General features: G+C 42.9%; 2 protein-coding genes across 3 annotated transcripts; one reads left to right on the top strand and one right to left on the bottom strand.

Annotated features, from left to right (window-relative positions):
• Positions 1 to 947: 947 nt before the first annotated feature.
• Positions 948 to 3720, top strand: LOC136453361 (transcription factor bHLH123-like). 2 transcript variants are annotated; one of them, XM_066453933.1, is made up of 8 exons: positions 948 to 1349; positions 1476 to 1923; positions 2060 to 2167; positions 2352 to 2417; positions 2570 to 2635; positions 2737 to 2793; positions 2916 to 3061; positions 3242 to 3720. In XM_066453933.1, the coding sequence occupies exons 1-8, from the start codon at positions 1084 to 1086 to the stop codon at positions 3246 to 3248; spliced, it is 1164 nt and encodes a 387-aa protein (XP_066310030.1). In that variant the 5' UTR covers positions 948 to 1083; the 3' UTR covers positions 3249 to 3720. The 2 variants fall into 2 exon arrangements, with proteins under 2 accessions (XP_066310030.1, XP_066310031.1); XM_066453934.1 differs by lacking the exon at positions 3242 to 3720 and having other exon boundaries at positions 2916 to 3240.
• A 4650-nt stretch (positions 3721 to 8370) lies between these two features.
• LOC136453360 (NAD(P)H dehydrogenase (quinone) FQR1-like) lies at positions 8371 to 12163 on the bottom strand. Its single transcript, XM_066453932.1, has 4 exons — positions 12012 to 12163; positions 9322 to 9415; positions 8915 to 9177; positions 8371 to 8816 (listed from the first exon to the last, which is right to left on the bottom strand). The coding sequence occupies exons 1-4, from the start codon at positions 12032 to 12034 to the stop codon at positions 8585 to 8587; spliced, it is 612 nt and encodes a 203-aa protein (XP_066310029.1). The 5' UTR covers positions 12035 to 12163; the 3' UTR covers positions 8371 to 8584.
• Between the last annotated feature and the right edge of the window lie 7283 nt (positions 12164 to 19446).

Raw genomic sequence — 19446 nt, 5'->3', positions numbered from 1 at the left:
GTAAACTATGGCCAACATATCTTAATATTACTAGTTAAAAGTTTGTAACAGGGCCACCACGTTAATTCTCATGAGATGTGCGAAAAAATTAAAAAATTCTAACAAAAATTGGAATGATCTTACCACCACCAACTCAGCAGATTCTAATCACCATTCATAATAGCCATTGGATATGTCCTATTTTTGAAACACTCATCCACCTCTGCCACTATAAAAAAACATTGTAAACACAAGAGTTTTGAATTAACTTGAGGGTGTTTTAGCAACTAATAATTTTAAAGTAAAAAAAGAAATCTTAAATTCATGGGGTCATGAGACATAGGCTAACTTAAACTAAGGTTTCAACTCAATGCGTATTTAAGATACACATGAGTGCAACGCAAAGGAGAAAAAACTATGTATATGGACAATTAAATATATAATAATTGATAAGTTTATAATTAAATGTAGAATATAAAGTATTTATAATGAACAAAAAAAAGAGTGCAAATTAATGTAAATAGTTTATTAGCTGTAAATATTAAACATGGTCATCTTGGTTATGTCTCATAAGTTGAATGGACTAGTTACCAAAATTTGTGTAACAACGATACCTTTTTTTCACACTTACTGAGATTTATTTGCAATTGTACCTCCTTGGTACGTTAGTACGTACACGTATATCTCTGGAAAGGACCCAAAAAAGACCAAAACACAAATATGGATGAATAAGCTGATTTTGGGTGCAGTATTCCCGATAACTGACCATAACCAAATAGACCCTTACCACCTAATAATGTTTTGACAAAACATTAACAAAAGAAAAAGGGAATGTAAGACCGCTCATGACATGACACTGCTGTATTAGCTACTACTCCGTTGGGTCCCATCACAAAGGTCAGCCTCCTGCTTCCCTTCCCTATACAAGTCCACCACCACCATGGTTTGATTGATGCTCAACGCACACGGCGCTGAACCCTCCAGATTCCCCTCCTCCCTTTCCTCCCGTTCAATCCACCTTTCTGCCACACGCCCACACCACACCTCGAGCGAACCAGGCACCGCAAGGAGCAGAGCCAGGGAGATCTTCCATCACTCCGATCCATGGCCGACGACCAGTGGTGGGATAGTACCTCTCACAGGAATCACGGCGCGTCGGCGTGCTCGGCCGCGCCGCCGCCGCCGCCGCCGCTCACGGTCACGGGCAGCAGGCTGGCCTGCGGCTGGGCCTCCCCCACCGTAGCCGCCGCTGAGTCGACGAGCTCCGTAACCTTCCAGGACCCCTACAGGAGCTCCACCCATCAGCAGCCTCTGTCTGATGCCGCCTCGTCGCTCGGTGATCCACACATGGACTGGACGCAAGCCTTCTTGTAAGTTAGCTAAACATATATAGCTTCGTCGTCGTCCATCCTTCGCATCCATGTGTTCTTGGTTTCTAGAGCCCTCATGGTGGGGGTAACTGATGAAGCATCCGATCTTGCATGAGCTTTAATCAGGAGCGGGAGGAGTGATACCAGCTTCCGAGCCGTGATCCAAGAACCCCCCGCGATGAACGATCCATTAATCAGCAGGGACGACATGGGTGCCGGCTTCTTGGTCGACCAGCAGGCGCAGCTAGCGCCGTCGCCCTACGGCACGGACCCATCGCAAGCTCTATTCGACGACACGGCGGCGGTGCACAACATTTCGATGTACGGAGACAGCGAGTCCTCGGTCAGCTACGACGCCACGGCATCGATGCAGTTTTCTTCTCAGCTGCTCAAGACCTCGGTGCCGGCGGCGTCTACGCCGATGCAAGGCGTCGGCGTCGGCGCTCCGATGCAGTACTTGTCCGGCAGTTACCTGCCTTTCGGTGGCCCGCTGCCGTCTCACCTTCTCTTGCAGGCCCTGCAGGCGGCTAAGCCCAATAGCCGCAGCTCCAACGCTAACTCTCTGACGGTTAAGGTAATTTAAAAGAAGACATGCACAAGAGTCACGAATCTAGCTTGAATTCTTGATGAGTTCATAGCTGCTATCTAGGGTTTCGCCAAGTCATAGCCTCAGTTTCGCTTACACTCCAATTCCGTGTCTGTCTGTCCAGGACGACTGCTCTCCACCACCAGCGACGAGGAAAAGCGTCTCCGAGCCGCCTACTACCGCCGCGAAAAGGCCACGGATCGAGGCGCCGTCGCCGCTGCCGACTTTTAAGGTGAAGAGCTAGCGATCCGAGTTGGTTTCTTTTTTAATCTTTCAGCAGTTGGCTGTGTCTCTTTTTGTTCCTTTTGATGAATGAAATGACATTTCGGATTTCCGTCTGGTGCATCGATGGATGATGACCTTAGAGTCTGGATTGCTAAATGTTTTCTCTTTTCATGCTCGCTTTTGCGCTGCAGGTGAGGAAAGAGAAGCTAGGGGACAGAATCACTGCGCTCCAGCAACTAGTCTCGCCTTTTGGAAAGGTATTAGTTCTTTCTCTTCTGCGTCGTCAATTCCCTCACATTCCTCACCGTTGCAATTAGCATATGAGAGAACACAAGTGATGCTAGAACTCATCTTGGTTAATGACCTGACGGATCAATCTTTATGCATGGTTACGGGTCATATACTTTAGACTGATACCGCATCGGTTCTTCACGAGGCCATCGAATACATCAAATTCCTTCACGACCAAGTTGCGGTGAGTATCTTAAATGCCAATGCAAGCTGCCTTAATTTTGTTTGTTTTATTTTGGCCAATTTAGCTAATCCCTATCATATCTTGCGATACACTACCCGCAGTCACTGAGCTCTCCCTACTTGAAAAATGGGATTCCCATGAAGCAATTCCAGCACAAGGTAGTATATATATATCAACTTTTGTTTCTAGCAGTTCCTTAATGAAAACAATTATTACCAGGCTTTGGTACTATATTCTCGATTGGCATATATATGTTTATATCATTTTGCTCCTCAACTAGGGCTCCGAGGATTCCAAGGACGACAACGGTGACACGAAGCAAGATCTGCGGAGCCGAGGCCTGTGCCTTGTCCCAGTGGCCAGAACATACATGGTCGCGGCCGACACGCCAGAGTTCTGGCACCCCACATTTGGAGGCACATTCCGGTAGAGAAACATATACTACTGTAACCAGTTTAGCTTGCATTGGTAGAGGGTACACGTGCTAATGCCTAATATATAGCAACGTGTACTCGTCCGTGAATTACAAACAAACGCAAAGAGTTTTCTGACGCTAAAGTAAAGCAAACTCATGCATGTGTTCTTATCAGACTAAGTTTTGTACAGATGGTGATCGACCAGTTTTAGTAGCAAGCTAGCTAAGTAGCTTGATGAGACGAAAAGCAAGAAGTTATGATGTCTCCCAAGCAATAGAAGGATGTTTTGCAAGGGAAAAGATCGATGGCGGATATGAGAATAGGTACTGGTGGTCGGTCTTCTACGACAGGCTAAAGTATATATAACACATGCTGGATCAGGTGCAAAAGAGGAATGATGAATTGAGGCCGTGTATGGCCGGGGCATCTATACTCATATATATGCATGCAACTTTGCAAGCAAATAATTCATGACAGCTATATATAATTAGCACTGTGTAGTATGAATAGGTTGGCGTTGGAAGGGAAAGGTGTAGGGCAGGTGCCAAAATTATTTCAAAGGAAAAGCTAGCAGGAGGTATTAGCGCAGATAGCTGACAACAGTCATGGCAGCATGCACCGGAAACGTTAAATTTGTCGAGTGTTTTTATGTTTGCCAAGTGTATTTTTTTGGGTACTCGGCAAACAAGTTATTTGCCGAGTGCTGCGCTAAAAATACTCGACAAAGAAGAGGTTTGCCGAGTGTCAAAAAAACACTCAGTAAAGATGGAGTTTGTCGAGTGTTTTTTTTTGACACTCGGTAAAAAAGTAAAATCTTTTTCTGGGAAAGAAAGAGAAGAAAAAAATTAAAAAAACTTTGCCGAGTGCTCAGATCCAGGACACTCGGCAAAGAAATAAAATATTTTTTCTGAGAAATAAGGAGAAGAAAAAAAAAATGAAAAAAACTTTGCCGAGTGCCCAGATCTAGGACACTCGGCAAAGGAAAAAATATTTTTTTCTGGGAAAGAAAGACAAGAAAAAAAAACCTTTGCCGAGCCCAGATCTAGGACACTCAGCAAAGCAAAAAATTCTTTATTTGACCGGCCCCGGTGGACGCGCCCTACCCTTCTCCCCGCACTGCCCCCTCCCCTTCTCCCCGCGCCGCGTCCGCACGCCCCCTCCCCTTCTCTGCGCACGTGCACGCGCCCTCCCCTCCTCCCTCTCCGGCGTCGGCACGGCCTGCCCTCCCCTCCCTCTCCGGCGTCGGCACGGCCTGCCCTCCCCTCCTCCCTGGCTGGAGCGGCCCGCCCTCCCCTCCTCCCTCGCCGGCGCGGCCCGCACTCCCCTCACTAGATCTGGCGCCTCCCTCTGCCGGCCCTCCTCCCTCTCTCGGATCCGGCGGCGCCGCCCACCTCCCGGCCCTCCCTCTCCAGATCCGACGGTGACGGGCGTGGTGGTGGTGGCGGAGGGAGGAGCGGCGGATCCGGTGGCGTGCCCATCGGCATTCGCAGCTCCACGAGGAAGGAGCGGGCGACACGCGACGCTGGCGAGGCTCGTTGAGGTGGATGGCACGGTGGTGGAGGCTCGACACCACGGCTTCCTGGTGATGGCGAGCAGAGGTGGCCACGGCGAGGTGCTGATAATTTTGATAATACCACCCTCTAGTACTTTAATATCATTTATCATGTTCTAATTTAGCAACAATTATCCATAATACTATTACGATGACCTATTGATAGTGCCTCCAGTTTGAAACCTCAAAATTCTTTCATTCAGTCCAATTACTAGTGTATAGTATAGCTGTTGTAGATGATCTTCAGGTCACTTTACATGATAATTTGTTTATTTTTCATACTAATTTAACACTCAAAACAGGTAGACAACGAAATAGTGAGTAATGTCAAGTAGTATTCCATTATATCATGTAATGTCAATAAAGTTATGAATGTGCACTGATAATGAAATTTCACTTGTAGGCTGTGCTGCTATTTTCGTGCATCTTAGCATTTCTACTGAACTACACTATCTTCTGGAACACAGTCCTGAATTCTGCACTCACGCAATCGATGTGTGGAAACTTGAAGGTACAGCTGCCATCCAGTTATTCCCACTCAACCGTATAGGCCAACATACAAACCATTTTTGAGTAGTGATATTCATGTTACGCTGTTTCTGCAGGATTTCTTCACCGTTGGAATTGGTTGGTGGCCTTCCTTTTGATCTTGTAAGTTTTTGGGCTTGTTTCTTATGCGCCACTTATGTTTGTATAACCTCCCGTGAATACTGAACCCCAGTTTCCTATGCAGCTTAATGTTATCGGTCAGGGATTAGCGTTTCTGGGCTCTGGATTGTATGCCTACTGCAATCAAAGGAAAGTAGATGATGATGTCTAGTGGGATCGACTGGGAGTAGACGTTGGGTGTGACTTATTTTGTTCTGTTTGCTGGAGTAGAACTTCTATACTAAGAGTGTTCTGTATGACAGCTATTAAACTGAAATATGCTGAGAAAAAAAATTATTATTTTTCTTTGGAAAATAGGTTTGCCGAGTGTAATTCCCAAAAACACTCGGCAAACAATAATGGTATGCTGAGAAAAAAATTTTATTATTTTTCTTTGAAAAATAGGTTTGCCGAGTGTAATTCCCAGAAACACTCGGCAAACAATAATCCTTTGTCGAGTGCTTTTCCAAAATACACTCAGCAAACTACTTTTTTTTTGCCGAGTGTCTAATTTGACACTCGGCAAAATATTTGTCGAGTGCGCGATAAAAAACACTCGGCTAATAGTTGTTTGCCGACACTGTAGATGTCGTGTGCTGTTTGCCGAATATTACACTCGGCAAAGCCTTTGCCGAGTACCTGTGGCACACGGCAAAGTCACTGTTTCTAGTATGGCAATGATTCTTATCTCATTATGAGCTCCTATTACTGGAAGTATGTATGCGCTCAAAAAGGATAAGTGCCAAATCAGTAAGTTTACTTAATTTGTCTAGTTTTGTAAAAGACGATACATTCCTCAATTTCAATTGGTTTTTGATCTACTAGTACTACGTACTAGCATATTTTTTTTTTCTTTTTTAGATGGAAGAGTTGTAAATTATTCGCCGCTGTTAATTAGTTAGCGGATTAAAAAAATATCAGTTGCAAATACAATGGATGTATATAACTATTTCCTGCCATGCAGGGATTAAATTTCAGTATATTTTGTTCACTGAATTCTGAGAAAGAGTTCATAATTCATACCCTTTGCCATATAGTGGATCGGATTATTACTAGTGCGGTGGTGCCATGTATTATGTATCAAGGCTGGATCCAGTCCAAGGGCTACCAGCCTACCAGGCCTTCATCAGCGCTAGGTCTATAGGACCGATCGAGATTTCACCTAAACATATATGCTACTCAACTGTGAAAACTCAAATTAAATGAAGGGCCAGGCCCTGATTATACTGGGTAAGCAAGGCCAGCCCGGATCATTCTAATAATTCAGTTCTGTTTCTGTCCTCGGCTTGCAATTTTACTAAGACCAATTACTTATAATGACTAGGGTCCCTAAACATAGTGAGGTTTTAAGATAAGAACCAAACATTTTATGCCAATCACACCATTGGGTCCCCAACACCTTTTCAGTATTCTTTTTTCTGTTTTGTGTATTGATTATATCAATATATGTTTTTTTCGCTTATGCAGCAACTTATGCAGCAACCCCCCCCCCCCCCCCCCCCCCCCCCCCCCCCCCCCCATCTCTCTCCTCTCTCTGTGTGCGTTCAAACGCCATGCAATCTAGTACTCCATTCCAAAATGTAATGTGTTTTAAATTTTATCCTAAATCAAATTTTTGTTATTGTCGACCAAGTTTGTAAAGAAGAAAAAACCTCCTACGTCAAATTTGTTTCGTTAAATCTGACATGAAATATGTCAAATATGTATTTATTTGGTATTGCAAATGCTCATATGCTATTTCAAAATTTGGTCAAAATTAGAAAAAATTGACATATAATAAAGTTAAACACCTTACATTTTGAAATGGAGAGGATATATAACAAGGCCCCTTGTGGAAAGCGAACAGATCGATGTGTGTATCTAGTGCTGTTGCGTTGGTTGCATGCGTTTCGACTGCCTAGGCAATAATAATTTTGCTAGTTTTTCTAGTGCGATGCTGTGGTCAGGGCGTGGTATACGTTATCCTTCCGGTCGAGGCCCAGGAGCTTTTGCAGCATACGGTCAGGAATATTCTTGCACGCAGCAGGCAGCGGTAATGGGTATCCGACCATATATAGCCGGTTTTTCGCCGAGTTCTTCTTTCTATGAGAGAACCTGCATCTAGCAGCCACAATGGCAACGGCGGCGAGCTAGTGCCTGGTACTAGTGCACATCAGCACATGTGATGGAATGGATCTTTGCATTGTTCAGGTGATGTCCAGGTCCAGTCATCCAAGCTCTGGAGTCCGGTCGGGGTCGACTGCAGGTCGCCTGCCTGCGGCGCAGCTGCCGCCTGCCGCCGCGCCGGCCTGTTATCAAAGTGGCGTACGTTTCGCTGCAAAAGTGCGGCATGGTGGCATGGTTCTCGCGCGCGTGCACGCGTCAGGCCAAGGACGGCGGCGCTTGGCCATCCTCCCTCTCCCGCCGCCGCCGCCGGCAGCCGGCAGGGCATCCACCCATGCGCCAATCCTCATGGAGTTCGTGCTTGCTTTACAGTGCTTCGACTTCGATCGCCGAGCACGGGTGGTTCAAATGCCCTCCTATTTGCATTTGCGTGGTGCAGACTTGATCTAGAGTAGCTTAGCGAGTGCGTCACCAACTTGGCAACTCACCATGATCACGTACTTTTAGTGCTCAAACGCATTACTGTATTAGCGACTGCGTCGCCTGGAAGAAGGCCAACCCGAAAGCAGCACTCGAGTACATCTAGTCACAACAGAAAGGTGGCCTATATTTAGCCGATCTCACTACATCGTCAGAGTGAGGTCACTACCACGTGCTTCATATATTTGGATGTCGTTGGAGTGGCAAAAGAAATATGGGACAGGCCGAGACCGAGCACAAGCCCGGCACAATTTCGGCCTGCCTGGCTGGCCTAGTAACTTCAGCAGCGGTTTTCATGCTGAAAGAAACCGTGCGTTTGGCATGCTGGGAAGACAAGCATAGGCGCATAGCAGCTGCGCGTCTGCACGTTCCTTATCCTGCTATCCAGTCCAATCCACACTTCAGTCTCATAAGTTCCCATCGTTCTCAGTAGCCTTTCGATTGGAGAGCTGTGACACCTGACAGGAAGCTAACCTAACAACCTAGCTGCAGTTGCTTCGGCCATCAAATTGACCAAACACAAGACATCACAGATCAACCAGCTGCAAGTCGTTTACTTGAGCAATCATCGAAATTTAAGCGACGAGAAACACAATAGTCCAACTCCAGATTACAACAAAGTCACCAGAGCATGAAAAACCATATTATACGGCAGTACCAATGAGCCACATAGCATCCGGCACCACGAGAGAACAATGGGTATGACGAATCTGTAAATGTTTTATGATATCTGAGAAGGGTATATGCAGATCAAGCAGAGCCCTTGAGCTTCTTGGCGATGCCTGCGAAGTACTTCCCCTGATGGAAGGCGTGCTCCAGCTCCACCTCACTTGGCCACCTCGAGCCGTCGGCAGCGAACGTGCCGGCGCCGTAGGGGCTGCCACCCTGAACCTGGTCCATGCCGAACAGCTTGGCACCGAAGGTGTAGCCCACAGGCACAAACACCATGCCGTGGTGTGTCAACTGGGTAATCGCTGTCAACCTGAATGAAAACAGTAACAAACGAAATGTTGGTCTCACGATCTTTGGACATCAGGCCTGGTGCTCATGTATTGTAACCATGTGTGGAATGGCACTTACGGTGTGGTCTCTTGGCCACCACCCTGGGTTCCAGTGCTGAAGAAGATGCCAGCAGGCTTGCCAGCAAGGCTCTGCTCCCTCCAGAGTCCACCAGTAGCATCGAAGAACGCCTTCATTTGCGCTGCCATCATTCCAAACCTTGTCGGAAACCCAAAGAGGATTCCATCAGCCTCTGCAAGTTCTTGCGGTGTGATGACTGGCACATCAGGCTTAGGGGGTGCGCCCATCTTTCCAAGCACTTCTTCAGGGAGAGTTTCTGGGACCTGAAGATGCAAGGATTTAAAAGTGGTATCAGCAATTCATGTCCAGATTTGCATTCATGAACTGCTAGAGCATTCCAGACACCTCATGTACTAGTCTCGGGGCACTTACAAGTGTGGAAATACCTATTCTTGATCAGGGCTTACCTGCCATATTTTAGCCTCAACACCTTCAACAGATGAGGCACCTTTCTTGATCTCTTCAGCTAGTTTGCCAACATGTCCATACATGGAGTAGTACCTGTTGGAAAATTGATAAATTGTTTAACAAGTTCTGCTCCAAGTATTCAAGTAGCAAAATGGATTAACCTTTTCTTCTGAGCTCCAACTTACAATTTTCGCACAAAAAAAAAAGAGTTCCAACGTACAATTATTAATATTGCTCTCAATTTTACCATCACAATCCATATGTAACTAAATTATGTTTCATACTTTACAGAAAATGTGTTTTGAGCTAAAGAACAAATCCATCAATAAATTGGTAGGGCAGTGTCCATGCCCTGGTTTCCTTTTGAACACATCCTATATTCTGATACTTATACTTCATACAGACACATCATTCAACTACTCCATAAAGTGCTTTGTTTTGTTGCCTTAGTTTTAAAGTGATGAAAGAATCAATCCAGAAAGAAGATATGTACAGCCAAACCAAATTCAAGAATACATTATTTTTATGAGGATTAGTGACATGAAAGGAAATAAAACTGAGTATATCTTCTTAGCTACGATATCACTTTCAGCTTTTTTTCTTCTAGAAAAGATGGTCTGCATACAGCGGGCCAACAAAAAAGTATATCACAAGCAAGAAGCTTGGGGAAGCCCCACATCTAGAAGAAATTTATACATATGTTGCTAAACTTATCTATAGGTGCAGCAGTGCATATAATTTATACATTCAAGTAATTCAGGTCTTCAGAATTGCTGAACTTTCATTCTGGTTGAAAAAGCCTGATGATGAAGACTATCAAATCATAAATGTTCCTCAAAAACTCTTATTACAATAGACAATTTTACAACTGCTACTTACCTGATTAACTATTTAATTAACAACTGAACTGGACAAAAAGAGACATGATATAGGCAAAGAGAATATGTCTTGCTAGCGCAAATAAAGTCTGCAGTTAAAAGTGTGCTCCATTAATCAAATACTTAGGGCTCAAGTCAACACTTAACTTGATGCGCACAAATGTTAAATATGTTTTTATTATTCATGCTAAAGTTCACTACACAGCTACAGCAGGAACTGATAGACAACTCTGTCTAAAGGAAATATAACAAAAGCCTATATGATGGCCTTTTCATTTTGCCTTATATAATATGGACCAATTGTTTTTTTTTCGAGAAAATGTCCGTTGACACGTGTTTCATTAAGAGGGTATGGACCAATTGTTTTTTATCCTATAAAGAATCGCTTAGACAGCTAGAGATATGGAGAAAAGAAATAAAGATCCAAAGTTGGCGAGGCACTGGGAAGCAGCAGGACTTGCACATATGAATGTGCCATTTAACGGTAAAAAAGTGATTTTTTTGGTAGGGAACCCACATCACAAAAAGGGGGCATCCACCATGTCAAAAGAAAAGGGTGCATCCGCATAAATCACATATTTCCAAAAAGAAAAGCAGAGTCATTCCATTTGATTGTCACAGAAGGTAGCAAAGATATGCAATGGAGGTAACATCCAAAATGCTCACAACATTTTTATGCATATAGACATAGAAACTCTTTTTTTAGAGCAATGACAGGTGCTCTGCCTTTTCATTAAAGTAGAGAAGGAATACGTGCACAATCTTCAGGCTGATATAAACTCTCATCTTAAGGTAAAGGCTAGAATTTTCATGTTGGTGTCAGAAAAGGGGAACAGAGCATTATATTTTTGGCTGCCACTGTGCAGGGTTTCATCTACAATGTCTACGTTTCTAAAGAACACAATAGTATTGTTTGGGGGAAAAAAAGAACACAATAGTACAAATGGGTCACTTTCAGATCAATATGATACAGGCAGGTGGATGTGATAAGTGCTTAGAGTAGTCGATTTAGTATCATAAACATAACTACAACGCATCGATGTCAATCTTTTGAAAACAAAATAGAGAATTGACAGCTAGGCATCTTTAATAGAATACGACGAAGAGCAGAATTGGTCTGGAAGCAAGAACCTTCTTTTCAATAATCTAACCACAGTTATGGACTTGACGGGCTAAAATAATAGTGGCACTAATTTCCTTTCCCGGCCAATCAGCAAGGCTGACAAAATTGGACCTCCGGTGCACAGGATGTGCACAGAAAAGCTAAGAAAGGATGGGCACGATTAGCGCCGGAGCCCACCACTATTTGGTCCCATTAAGGAGGCATCAATTCGGTCAAGGACACAAACCTACCGTCATGATTGAGACCCTGTGTCCTGCAGATTGAAAATAAACACCGGAGCCGGAGCACTAGAAGTCCAGCATATTCCTCCCATTTCTTTACCAATACTAGTAGAATCATCAGTGTACAGAGTGGAAAAATCGACCTCGTTCAACGATTTTATCGCGAACAAAGGAATTAAAAATCGGAATTAGAGGCATCCTACATCTGAATTCTTCCCGTAAGACTAAACATCGAAAACTCTGATGCGATTCGATCACAATCTAAACCCTAACAATCAAGAATAACACCATGAGCGACACCGGACAAGTCTTAAGGCACGGATATACAATCGGAAACAAGAAATTAGAACCTGAAATCAGGATGTTCTTGCCTATCTATAAAAAATGAAGAGGAATTTTAGGGAGCGGGCGGCGGAGACCACGGGAATAACCATCAATTCCAAGAAAGAAGTGGTGGCGATGCTTACACAACGTAGACCTTGACCGCCATTGGAGAGGGTTCGAAGCTACTGTGGCCGGAGGGAGATCTGGGAACTCCTGAGGCGGGCTAGGGCAGAGCAGGGGTGGTTGTGCGGAATGGATCGGCGCTCCTGCCTTGGTGGTGGTGTCAGTATCCGGCCAGTGGAAAGAGTATTTATAGGCAGGGATGCTGCTCTGGTTTGACCTCCAATTGTCAGTCAAAGCCTGCTTTCTTTTCTATAGTTTTTTTACTAGATAGTGGGTCAAATTTTTTAAGTGAACCTTAGTTATGGAATATGAACGTGTGAGCTACGAGGACTTTGTATTAGATGTAGACACGTAGATTTTATCTTCGTAGAGTTCATGAATTTTTGCCCACATTTGACCTTGGGTGCTCGATGTCCTTCCCCCATCGACGTCGTTGACTCTTCTAGGTCAATAGCGATGGCGGTTGCTCGATGCTTTTACTCATCCACATCGGTTACTCTTCCACAACACCAGCGGCAGCTTCAATCCATAGGTGCTCTGACGCCCATCCCTGTCGACTTCCTTCACTAAACAATGGTGGGTGGCGGCCGCATCCGTGGCTGTGTCACGGGTGGTGGCGCATCTGTGAGCGTGGCAAGGCACGTGAGTAGGTCGAGTGGATGGCAGCGCATTTGCGGCTGTGTCAATGAACTATGGTACATCCACCATAGAGGCGTAAGATTAATCTCCATGCTATAATTAAAGCAATCATTAATGAATCTAGCACATGTGTTTTTGTTCCCAACGATGGAGTCGACACAGACTCTAGGGGAGCAGGTCAACGAAGCTACAAAGAGTCTGACGCGCGTTAGTATGGCAAGCAGGACAGGAGTGCAGACGATTCCTTTTTAGTGCTTTTTAGGTGTAGAGATATATCATGTAGATGTAGTTTATAGAAATTGAGCAAAAATGGTTTTACTTTTTTTTACTCTTTCTATCCCAAAATATAAGATATTGAGGCGTTAAAAAATTATTTTAAATTATAAGGTATTCGAGGTGAATTAACTCCCAAAAACTAACAATAACATGTGTACCTGCAATTAGTGTTTATCATCAAACTCAAAATATGGTAAGCACGAGATCTTTCTACGGTTAAAGGAGGATTACATATGTCATTTATTTGCGTCTTAATTTATCCTATGCTTATTTGATTCGTGATCTTTATCATCTATATCGTGTAGATTTAGCCTAAAAAACTGCTAGAACACTTATTTGATTCATGATCTTTATCATCTATATCGTGTAGATTTAGCCTACTTATTTGATTCGTGATTTTATCATCTATATCATGTAGATTTAGCCTAACAAAAATTGCTAGAATACTTATTTGATTCGTGATCTTTATCATCTATATCGTGTAGATTTAGCGTACCAAAATTGGTTTTACTTTTTACAATTAATACTTTTGTGATTAGATTTAGCCTAACAAGATTTTCACTTTTCAATTAATACTTTTATGATTTTTTGGGGCGGTGTTTTTTTTTACTTTTTACATATATAGGGAATGTGTATTTGATTCGTGATCTTTATCATCTATATCGTGTAGATTTAGCCTAACAAAAATTGCTAGAATACTTATTTGATTCTTGATTTTATCATCTATATCGTGTAGATTTAGCCTAACAAAATTGGTTTTACTTTTTCAATTAAATCTTTTGTGATTAGATTTAGCCTAACATGATTTTCACTTTTTTCAATTAATACTTTATGATTTTTTGGGGCGGTGTTTTTTTTACTTTTTTCATATATAGGGCGTGTGTGGGAGGACGTCGTTTTTTTTTCACAAACGGGGACGGGTGGGCGGGGCGGACGTCGTATTTTTTTTCCAGAAAAAACAGAGATGGTTTTCTTTAATATTTTTTCTTATATGTTTTTTGAAACTTTTCCCCCTAAAAAATAGGGCGGGGGCGGGGGGTGAAGCAGACGATTCTCTTAGGAATTTTTTAGGTGGTACTCCCTCCGTCCAATTTTATCTGCACGTTTAGGTTCATGGAAGAGAACTTAGTACACAAGGCAAATGACAATATTACCCCTATGAAAAGTAGGCCCTGACATCTGACGTGCTTCACCCTGCCACACCAATTTGCACGAAAATCACAGCATGCACAGTAAATGGAGCAAACTTGTGGCCAAGAACTGCACACGTACTCCACTCTTTGCGTCAGCTTACCATTTTTATTCAATGTCAATTTTTATATTGCGTTGCTTCCCTGCTGCAGCACAACCTTCTAGTAGATAACTTGGCAATGCACATTGGATCTTGTACGCAATGTGGTCGTTTAATTTGGGAAAAAATTTGAACTACAGAAGTAGTTATTTCTGAACGGAGGGAGTAGTAGATAAAAAAATAGGGCAGGGCGGTGGGGTGAAGCAGACGATTCCCTTAGGAATTTTTAGGTGGCAGTAGATTTGGCTGTTTTCCCCTCCGTTTACCCTTTTTCTCTTCGATTCCACGCCAGGTTCATCCAAATGCTTCCGCTTTGGCAGATTACCAGCTGGTTTCCGTGTCGAACTAGAAAGACTGGCGCGGCCTTGCTGCGCCATGCATTTGAGTGGGCCACCACAATTCTTGGAGTTGGGTGTTAGAAAATTTGGTCTGGAGCTTAATACCGTGATTCGGTGGTGTAAATAAGACTGACCATGTTCCTAAACACTATGATTCGGTGTTATTCCAGGCATGATAGTTGACTCATTTATTTCTTTTATTTATTATCGTGTTCTACCCCCGGCTGACGAGTTCTCCAATTATCTGATTTCTTTGCTTCTTGTCCACTTGCGTATGTGTTCAGGGGTGAATCCGGGCTCTAGGCGTGGGCCGGCAAGAACCCTCCGTTTTCCTAGCCCAAGAAGGGTCTATTTTTACGGTGGCTTATCCTTGGACTAAAAAAGCTAGGTGTCCAATGAAAGGGAGAGCTCTCTGGAACTGGAATGCGTTTTCAGCACAAGATTAATTTATCCTATGCTTATTTGATTCGTGATCTTTATCATCTATATCGTGTAGATTTAGCCTAAAAAACTGCTAGAACACTTATTTGATTCATGATCTTTATCATCTATATCGTGTAGATTTAGCCTACTTATTTGATTCGTGATTTTATCATCTATATCATGTAGATTTAGCCTAACAAAAATTGCTAGAATACTTATTTGATTCGTGATCTTTATCATCTATATCGTGTAGATTTAGCGTACCAAAATTGGTTTTACTTTTTACAATTAATACTTTTGTGATTAGATTTAGCCTAACAAGATTTTCACTTTTCAATTAATACTTTTATGATTTTTTGGGGCGGTGTTTTTTTTTACTTTTTACATATATAGGGCATGTGTATTTGATTCGTGATCTTTATCATCTATATCGTGTAGATTTAGCCTAACAAAAATTGCTAGAATACTTATTTGATTCTTGATTTTTATCATCTATATCGTGTAGATTTAGCCTAACAAAATTGGTTTTACTTTTTCAATTAAATCTTTTGTGATTAGATTTAGCCTAACATGATTTTCACTTTTTTCAATTAATACTTTATGATTTTTTGGGGCGGTGTTTTTTTTTACTTTTTTCATATATAGGGCGTGTGTGGGAGGACGTCGTATTTTTTTTCACAAACGGGGACGGGTGGGCGGGGCGGACGTCGTTTTTTTTTCCAGAAAAACAGAGACAGTGTTTTCTTTAATATTTTTTCGTATATGTTTTTTGAAACTTTTTCCCCCTAAAAAATAGGGGCGGGGCGGCGGGGTGAAGCAGACGATTCTCTTAGGATTTTTTTAGGTGGTACTCCCTCCGTCCAATTTTATCTACACGTTTAGGTTCATAGAAGAGAACTTAGTACACAAGGCAAATGGCAATATTACCCCTATGAAAAGTAGACCCTGACATCTGACGTGCTTCACCCTGCCACACCAATTTGCACGAAAGTCACAGCATGCACAGTAAATGGAGCAAACTTGTGGCTAAGAACTGCACACGTACTTCACTCCTTGCGTCAGCTTACCATGTTTATTCAATGTCAAATTTTATATTGCGTTGCTTCCCTACTGCAGCATAACCTTCTGGTAGATAGCTTGGCAATGCACATTGGATCTTGTACGCAATGTGGTCGTTTAATTTGGGAAAAAAATTGAACTGCAGAAGTGCAGTTATTTCTGGACGGAGGGAGTAGTAGATAAAAAAATAGGGCAGGGCGGTGGGGTGAAGCAGACGATTCCCTTAGGAATTTTTAGGTGGCAGTAGATTTGGCTGTTTTCCCCTTCGTTTACCCTTTTTCTCTTCGATTCCACGCCAGGTTCATCCAAATGCTTCCGCTTTGGCAGATTACCAGCTGGTTTCCGTGTCGAACTAGAAAGACTGCCGCGCCATGCATTTGAGTGGGCCACCACAATTCTTGGAGTTGGGTGTTAGAAAATTTGGTCTGGAGCTTAATACCGTGATTCGGTGGTGTAAATAAGACTGACCATGTTCCTCAACACTATGATTCGGTGTTATTCCAGGCATGATAGTTGACTCATTTATTTCTTTTATTATTTATTATCGTGTTCTACCCCCGGCTGACGAGTTCTCCAATTATCTGATTTCTTTGCTTCTCATGTCCACTTGCGTATGTGTTCAGGGGTGAATCCGGGCTCTAGGAGTGGGCCGGCAAGAACCCTCCGTTTTCCTAGCCCAAGAAGGGTCTATTTTTACGGTGGCTTATCCTTGGACTTAAAAAGCTAGGTGTCCAATGAAAGGGAGAGCTCTCTGGAACTGGAATGCGTTTTCAGCACAAGATTAAATGTAAAATTGTCTGCAATTGATGGCATGGGAAAAAATTGAAGCACTCGTCCACTCTAGTCTGAACAATGTTTTAACATGCAAATGAAACAACTGTTGACATAAGGGTGGCATGCATATGGTCCGTGAGTTCATCCATGGGACGTGGTATTGACGTGGCTGATTCTCAACGAGTGAAGATGGTTTGTATTGAGAGGAAAAATAAAACATCCAATCAAACATATATACACAAGTGAGATTTGGGCATGTTACGTGGTGAGATATTTGTCGCAATCTTGGCCTCGAGCTTCGATTACAGTGAAGGATGAATGCAGCAAAACTGCCAACGTGTGACACTGGTCCATGCCGACGCAGTGCAGCATTTCATCGAACAAGTCGTGGGCACGCGAGGTGTCCTACGCTCCCACGTTGCTAGCACGTTCGCAGCTGCCTCTGCTGCTGAAGAGAGCCCCCTGCCGAGGACGACTAGGAGTAGAGCTTCAGTGAGGGCGTGGATACTTCCCTCGATGATGCGGCAGCCTGCAGGGGAGAGCCATTGTGCCTCCAGTCTTCCTGAGGTCCCCACACCTCTCGAGACAGCTCGTTGGGCGGAGTGCAGGCGAAGTCGACGTGCGCTGCGGGCCGCTGCTTCTCCTTGCGGGGGGTGGAGCCAGTCCTGCTCTTCCTTGCCTTCTGCGACGACTGGCGGAGACAGACGCAAACGGCGGGGGAGGCGGTGGTGCGATACGGACGTAGGGGAACATCGGCGGGCCTGCTGACTGTGTAGTGCGGCGTGAGAGATGACGGGAGGGATCTCGAACCGTCTCTAATCTAACGGCTCGTGAAAACCCAGCCAGAGATCCGACTGCTGAAAATTCGGGACGACGTGACTTGACGAGAGGACTGCGACGTGGCAGGAGCAGAGGCCGGTGTCCATGGTGCAACTTTCGTCTTGTTAAAGATGCGCCGGTCTTTTCCTACCCTTTTTCTCCTACGATCAATCGGCTGGTCCGACGCTTGGACTCCAAATGCCGAACGTAGTAGACCAAATTTCACGTCTTCTACGAGATTCTATACGCATTTTGTTCACACACGTATTACGTATACAGCATTACTTAATGAAAGTCTTGGTTACTTATTTCTTTTTTTTTCGGATAGACTCTCGGATTAGTTCCTTTCAAAGAACCACCTGATTGCCTACCTACCATCTTTCGTCGTTTCGTTGAAAGACATAGACCTTCCTATACTTACTTACCGTATCGCCTTCGGTCAAAGAAAGTTCGTTTCTCGATCCGCATTGTCAAAAGTTGTATTCACATGTACTTCATTCCTCTCAGCAAATTGCACGGTGCTAACAAGCTTGTGAAACAAAGCCGCATTGCTATACACATCCAAAACTATATATAGGAGGTTCTAGGTTTAGTTTAGCCCTTAGTTACGCCCTTCTCCATGGACTGAAAAGTGATACCGTTCACATGGAAGTAAAAAAAAAAGCAGAAATTAAGGAGTGGCCGTATTTATTTTCTCTCTCTCTCTCTTTTTTGTTTGAAGTTTTAGGGAAAACTATTTTCCAGTTCGTAAAGCATTGCGACAGGATCCTCAGGGTTAAAAAATAGTTACAGCACTTTTTTTTAACATGGAAGAGACCTCCATTACAGAATAACTGGGGCCAAATCATTGGCCAACAGTACATGGATACAATTTGAAATACTTTGACGCATGAGCCTCGCTCTTCGTAAAGGACTTTAGTTCATTCCACTCCCCTCCATTCCAAATGATAAGGCGTCTTGGTTTTCTAGAAATATATCTTTTACTATGTAATTAGATATACATTATGTCTAGATATATAGTAAAAACTCCCTCCATTCTAAATTATAAGACGTTTTGACTTGAAACATACTTTTGCTACATACTTAAATATACATATGTCTACATGACTAGATACATAACAAAACAATGTATTGAAAATACCAAAGCAATGTTTCTAGTTAAAGAACAAGCACCAACCTACTATATTTAAGATGCCGTTTGTTTGGTAGCTCTTATGTCACAACTGAAGTTGCAAGTTGTTTCTTTTTCTTGGTTGTATTTGGTTTCTTTTCTTTTCTTCGATTAATAAAAAATAGTGACCAATCTGTTGCCATCCTTTCAAAAAACTATATTTCATATGTTTAAATTTAAAAATTTTCATATGATGGGTTAAAATATCAAAAAATCAATGTTTAGAACATTGAAGAACAAAACATATGCATTAACATGGGAGTTGCAATATTATGTTTTTGTGGGGACTTTTTTGAATTCTATATTACGCTAGTTTAAAGTTCTGAAACGACGACCAAATTAATCAAAAAGTTTGTTGAGATTCTATTTCTTTTCACCAACAATCCAATTATATGCTGAAAAGAAGACTTGAAACGATCGGAAATTTCAGAGACTCCGAATATAGGAGTGCCCACAATGTATTTGCCTCAAGAAATGAAATAAAGGCTGAGTTGGGTAAGGACAAAATTCATGAGCACAAATCTTTATTAGTTAGACAATTTACAAGGCTGAAATATATATAATAACCGCAATTTAATAACTACTCTTTTTTGGATTTGGATCTGCAACAAGCAAATGAATAAAAAAATTAGAAGAACCTGCACATTTTTTAGATAATGGGAAGA

Source organism: Miscanthus floridulus, chromosome 5, assembly GCF_019320115.1.
Source record: "Miscanthus floridulus cultivar M001 chromosome 5, ASM1932011v1, whole genome shotgun sequence".
Taxonomy (NCBI): Eukaryota; Viridiplantae; Streptophyta; class Magnoliopsida; order Poales; family Poaceae; genus Miscanthus; species Miscanthus floridulus.
This window is presented reverse-complemented; position numbering and strand designations above follow the sequence as displayed.

Coding starts and splice junctions, on each gene's coding strand:
- LOC136453360 (XM_066453932.1), bottom strand. CDS start 12,034: ATGGCGGTCAAGGTCTACGTTGT. Junction 9,416..12,011: donor GCGGTCAAGGTCTACGTTGT/GTAAGCATCGCC, acceptor ATTTTCCAACAG/GTACTACTCCATGTATGGAC. Junction 8,817..8,914: donor GGTGGCCAAGAGACCACACC/GTAAGTGCCATT, acceptor GTTTTCATTCAG/GTTGACAGCGATTACCCAGT.
- LOC136453361 (XM_066453933.1), top strand. CDS start 1,084: ATGGCCGACGACCAGTGGTGGGATAGTACCTCTCACAGGAATCACGGC. Junction 1,924..2,059: donor CTAACTCTCTGACGGTTAAG/GTAATTTAAAAG, acceptor CTGTCTGTCCAG/GACGACTGCTCTCCACCACC. Junction 2,418..2,569: donor TAGTCTCGCCTTTTGGAAAG/GTATTAGTTCTT, acceptor CATATACTTTAG/ACTGATACCGCATCGGTTCT.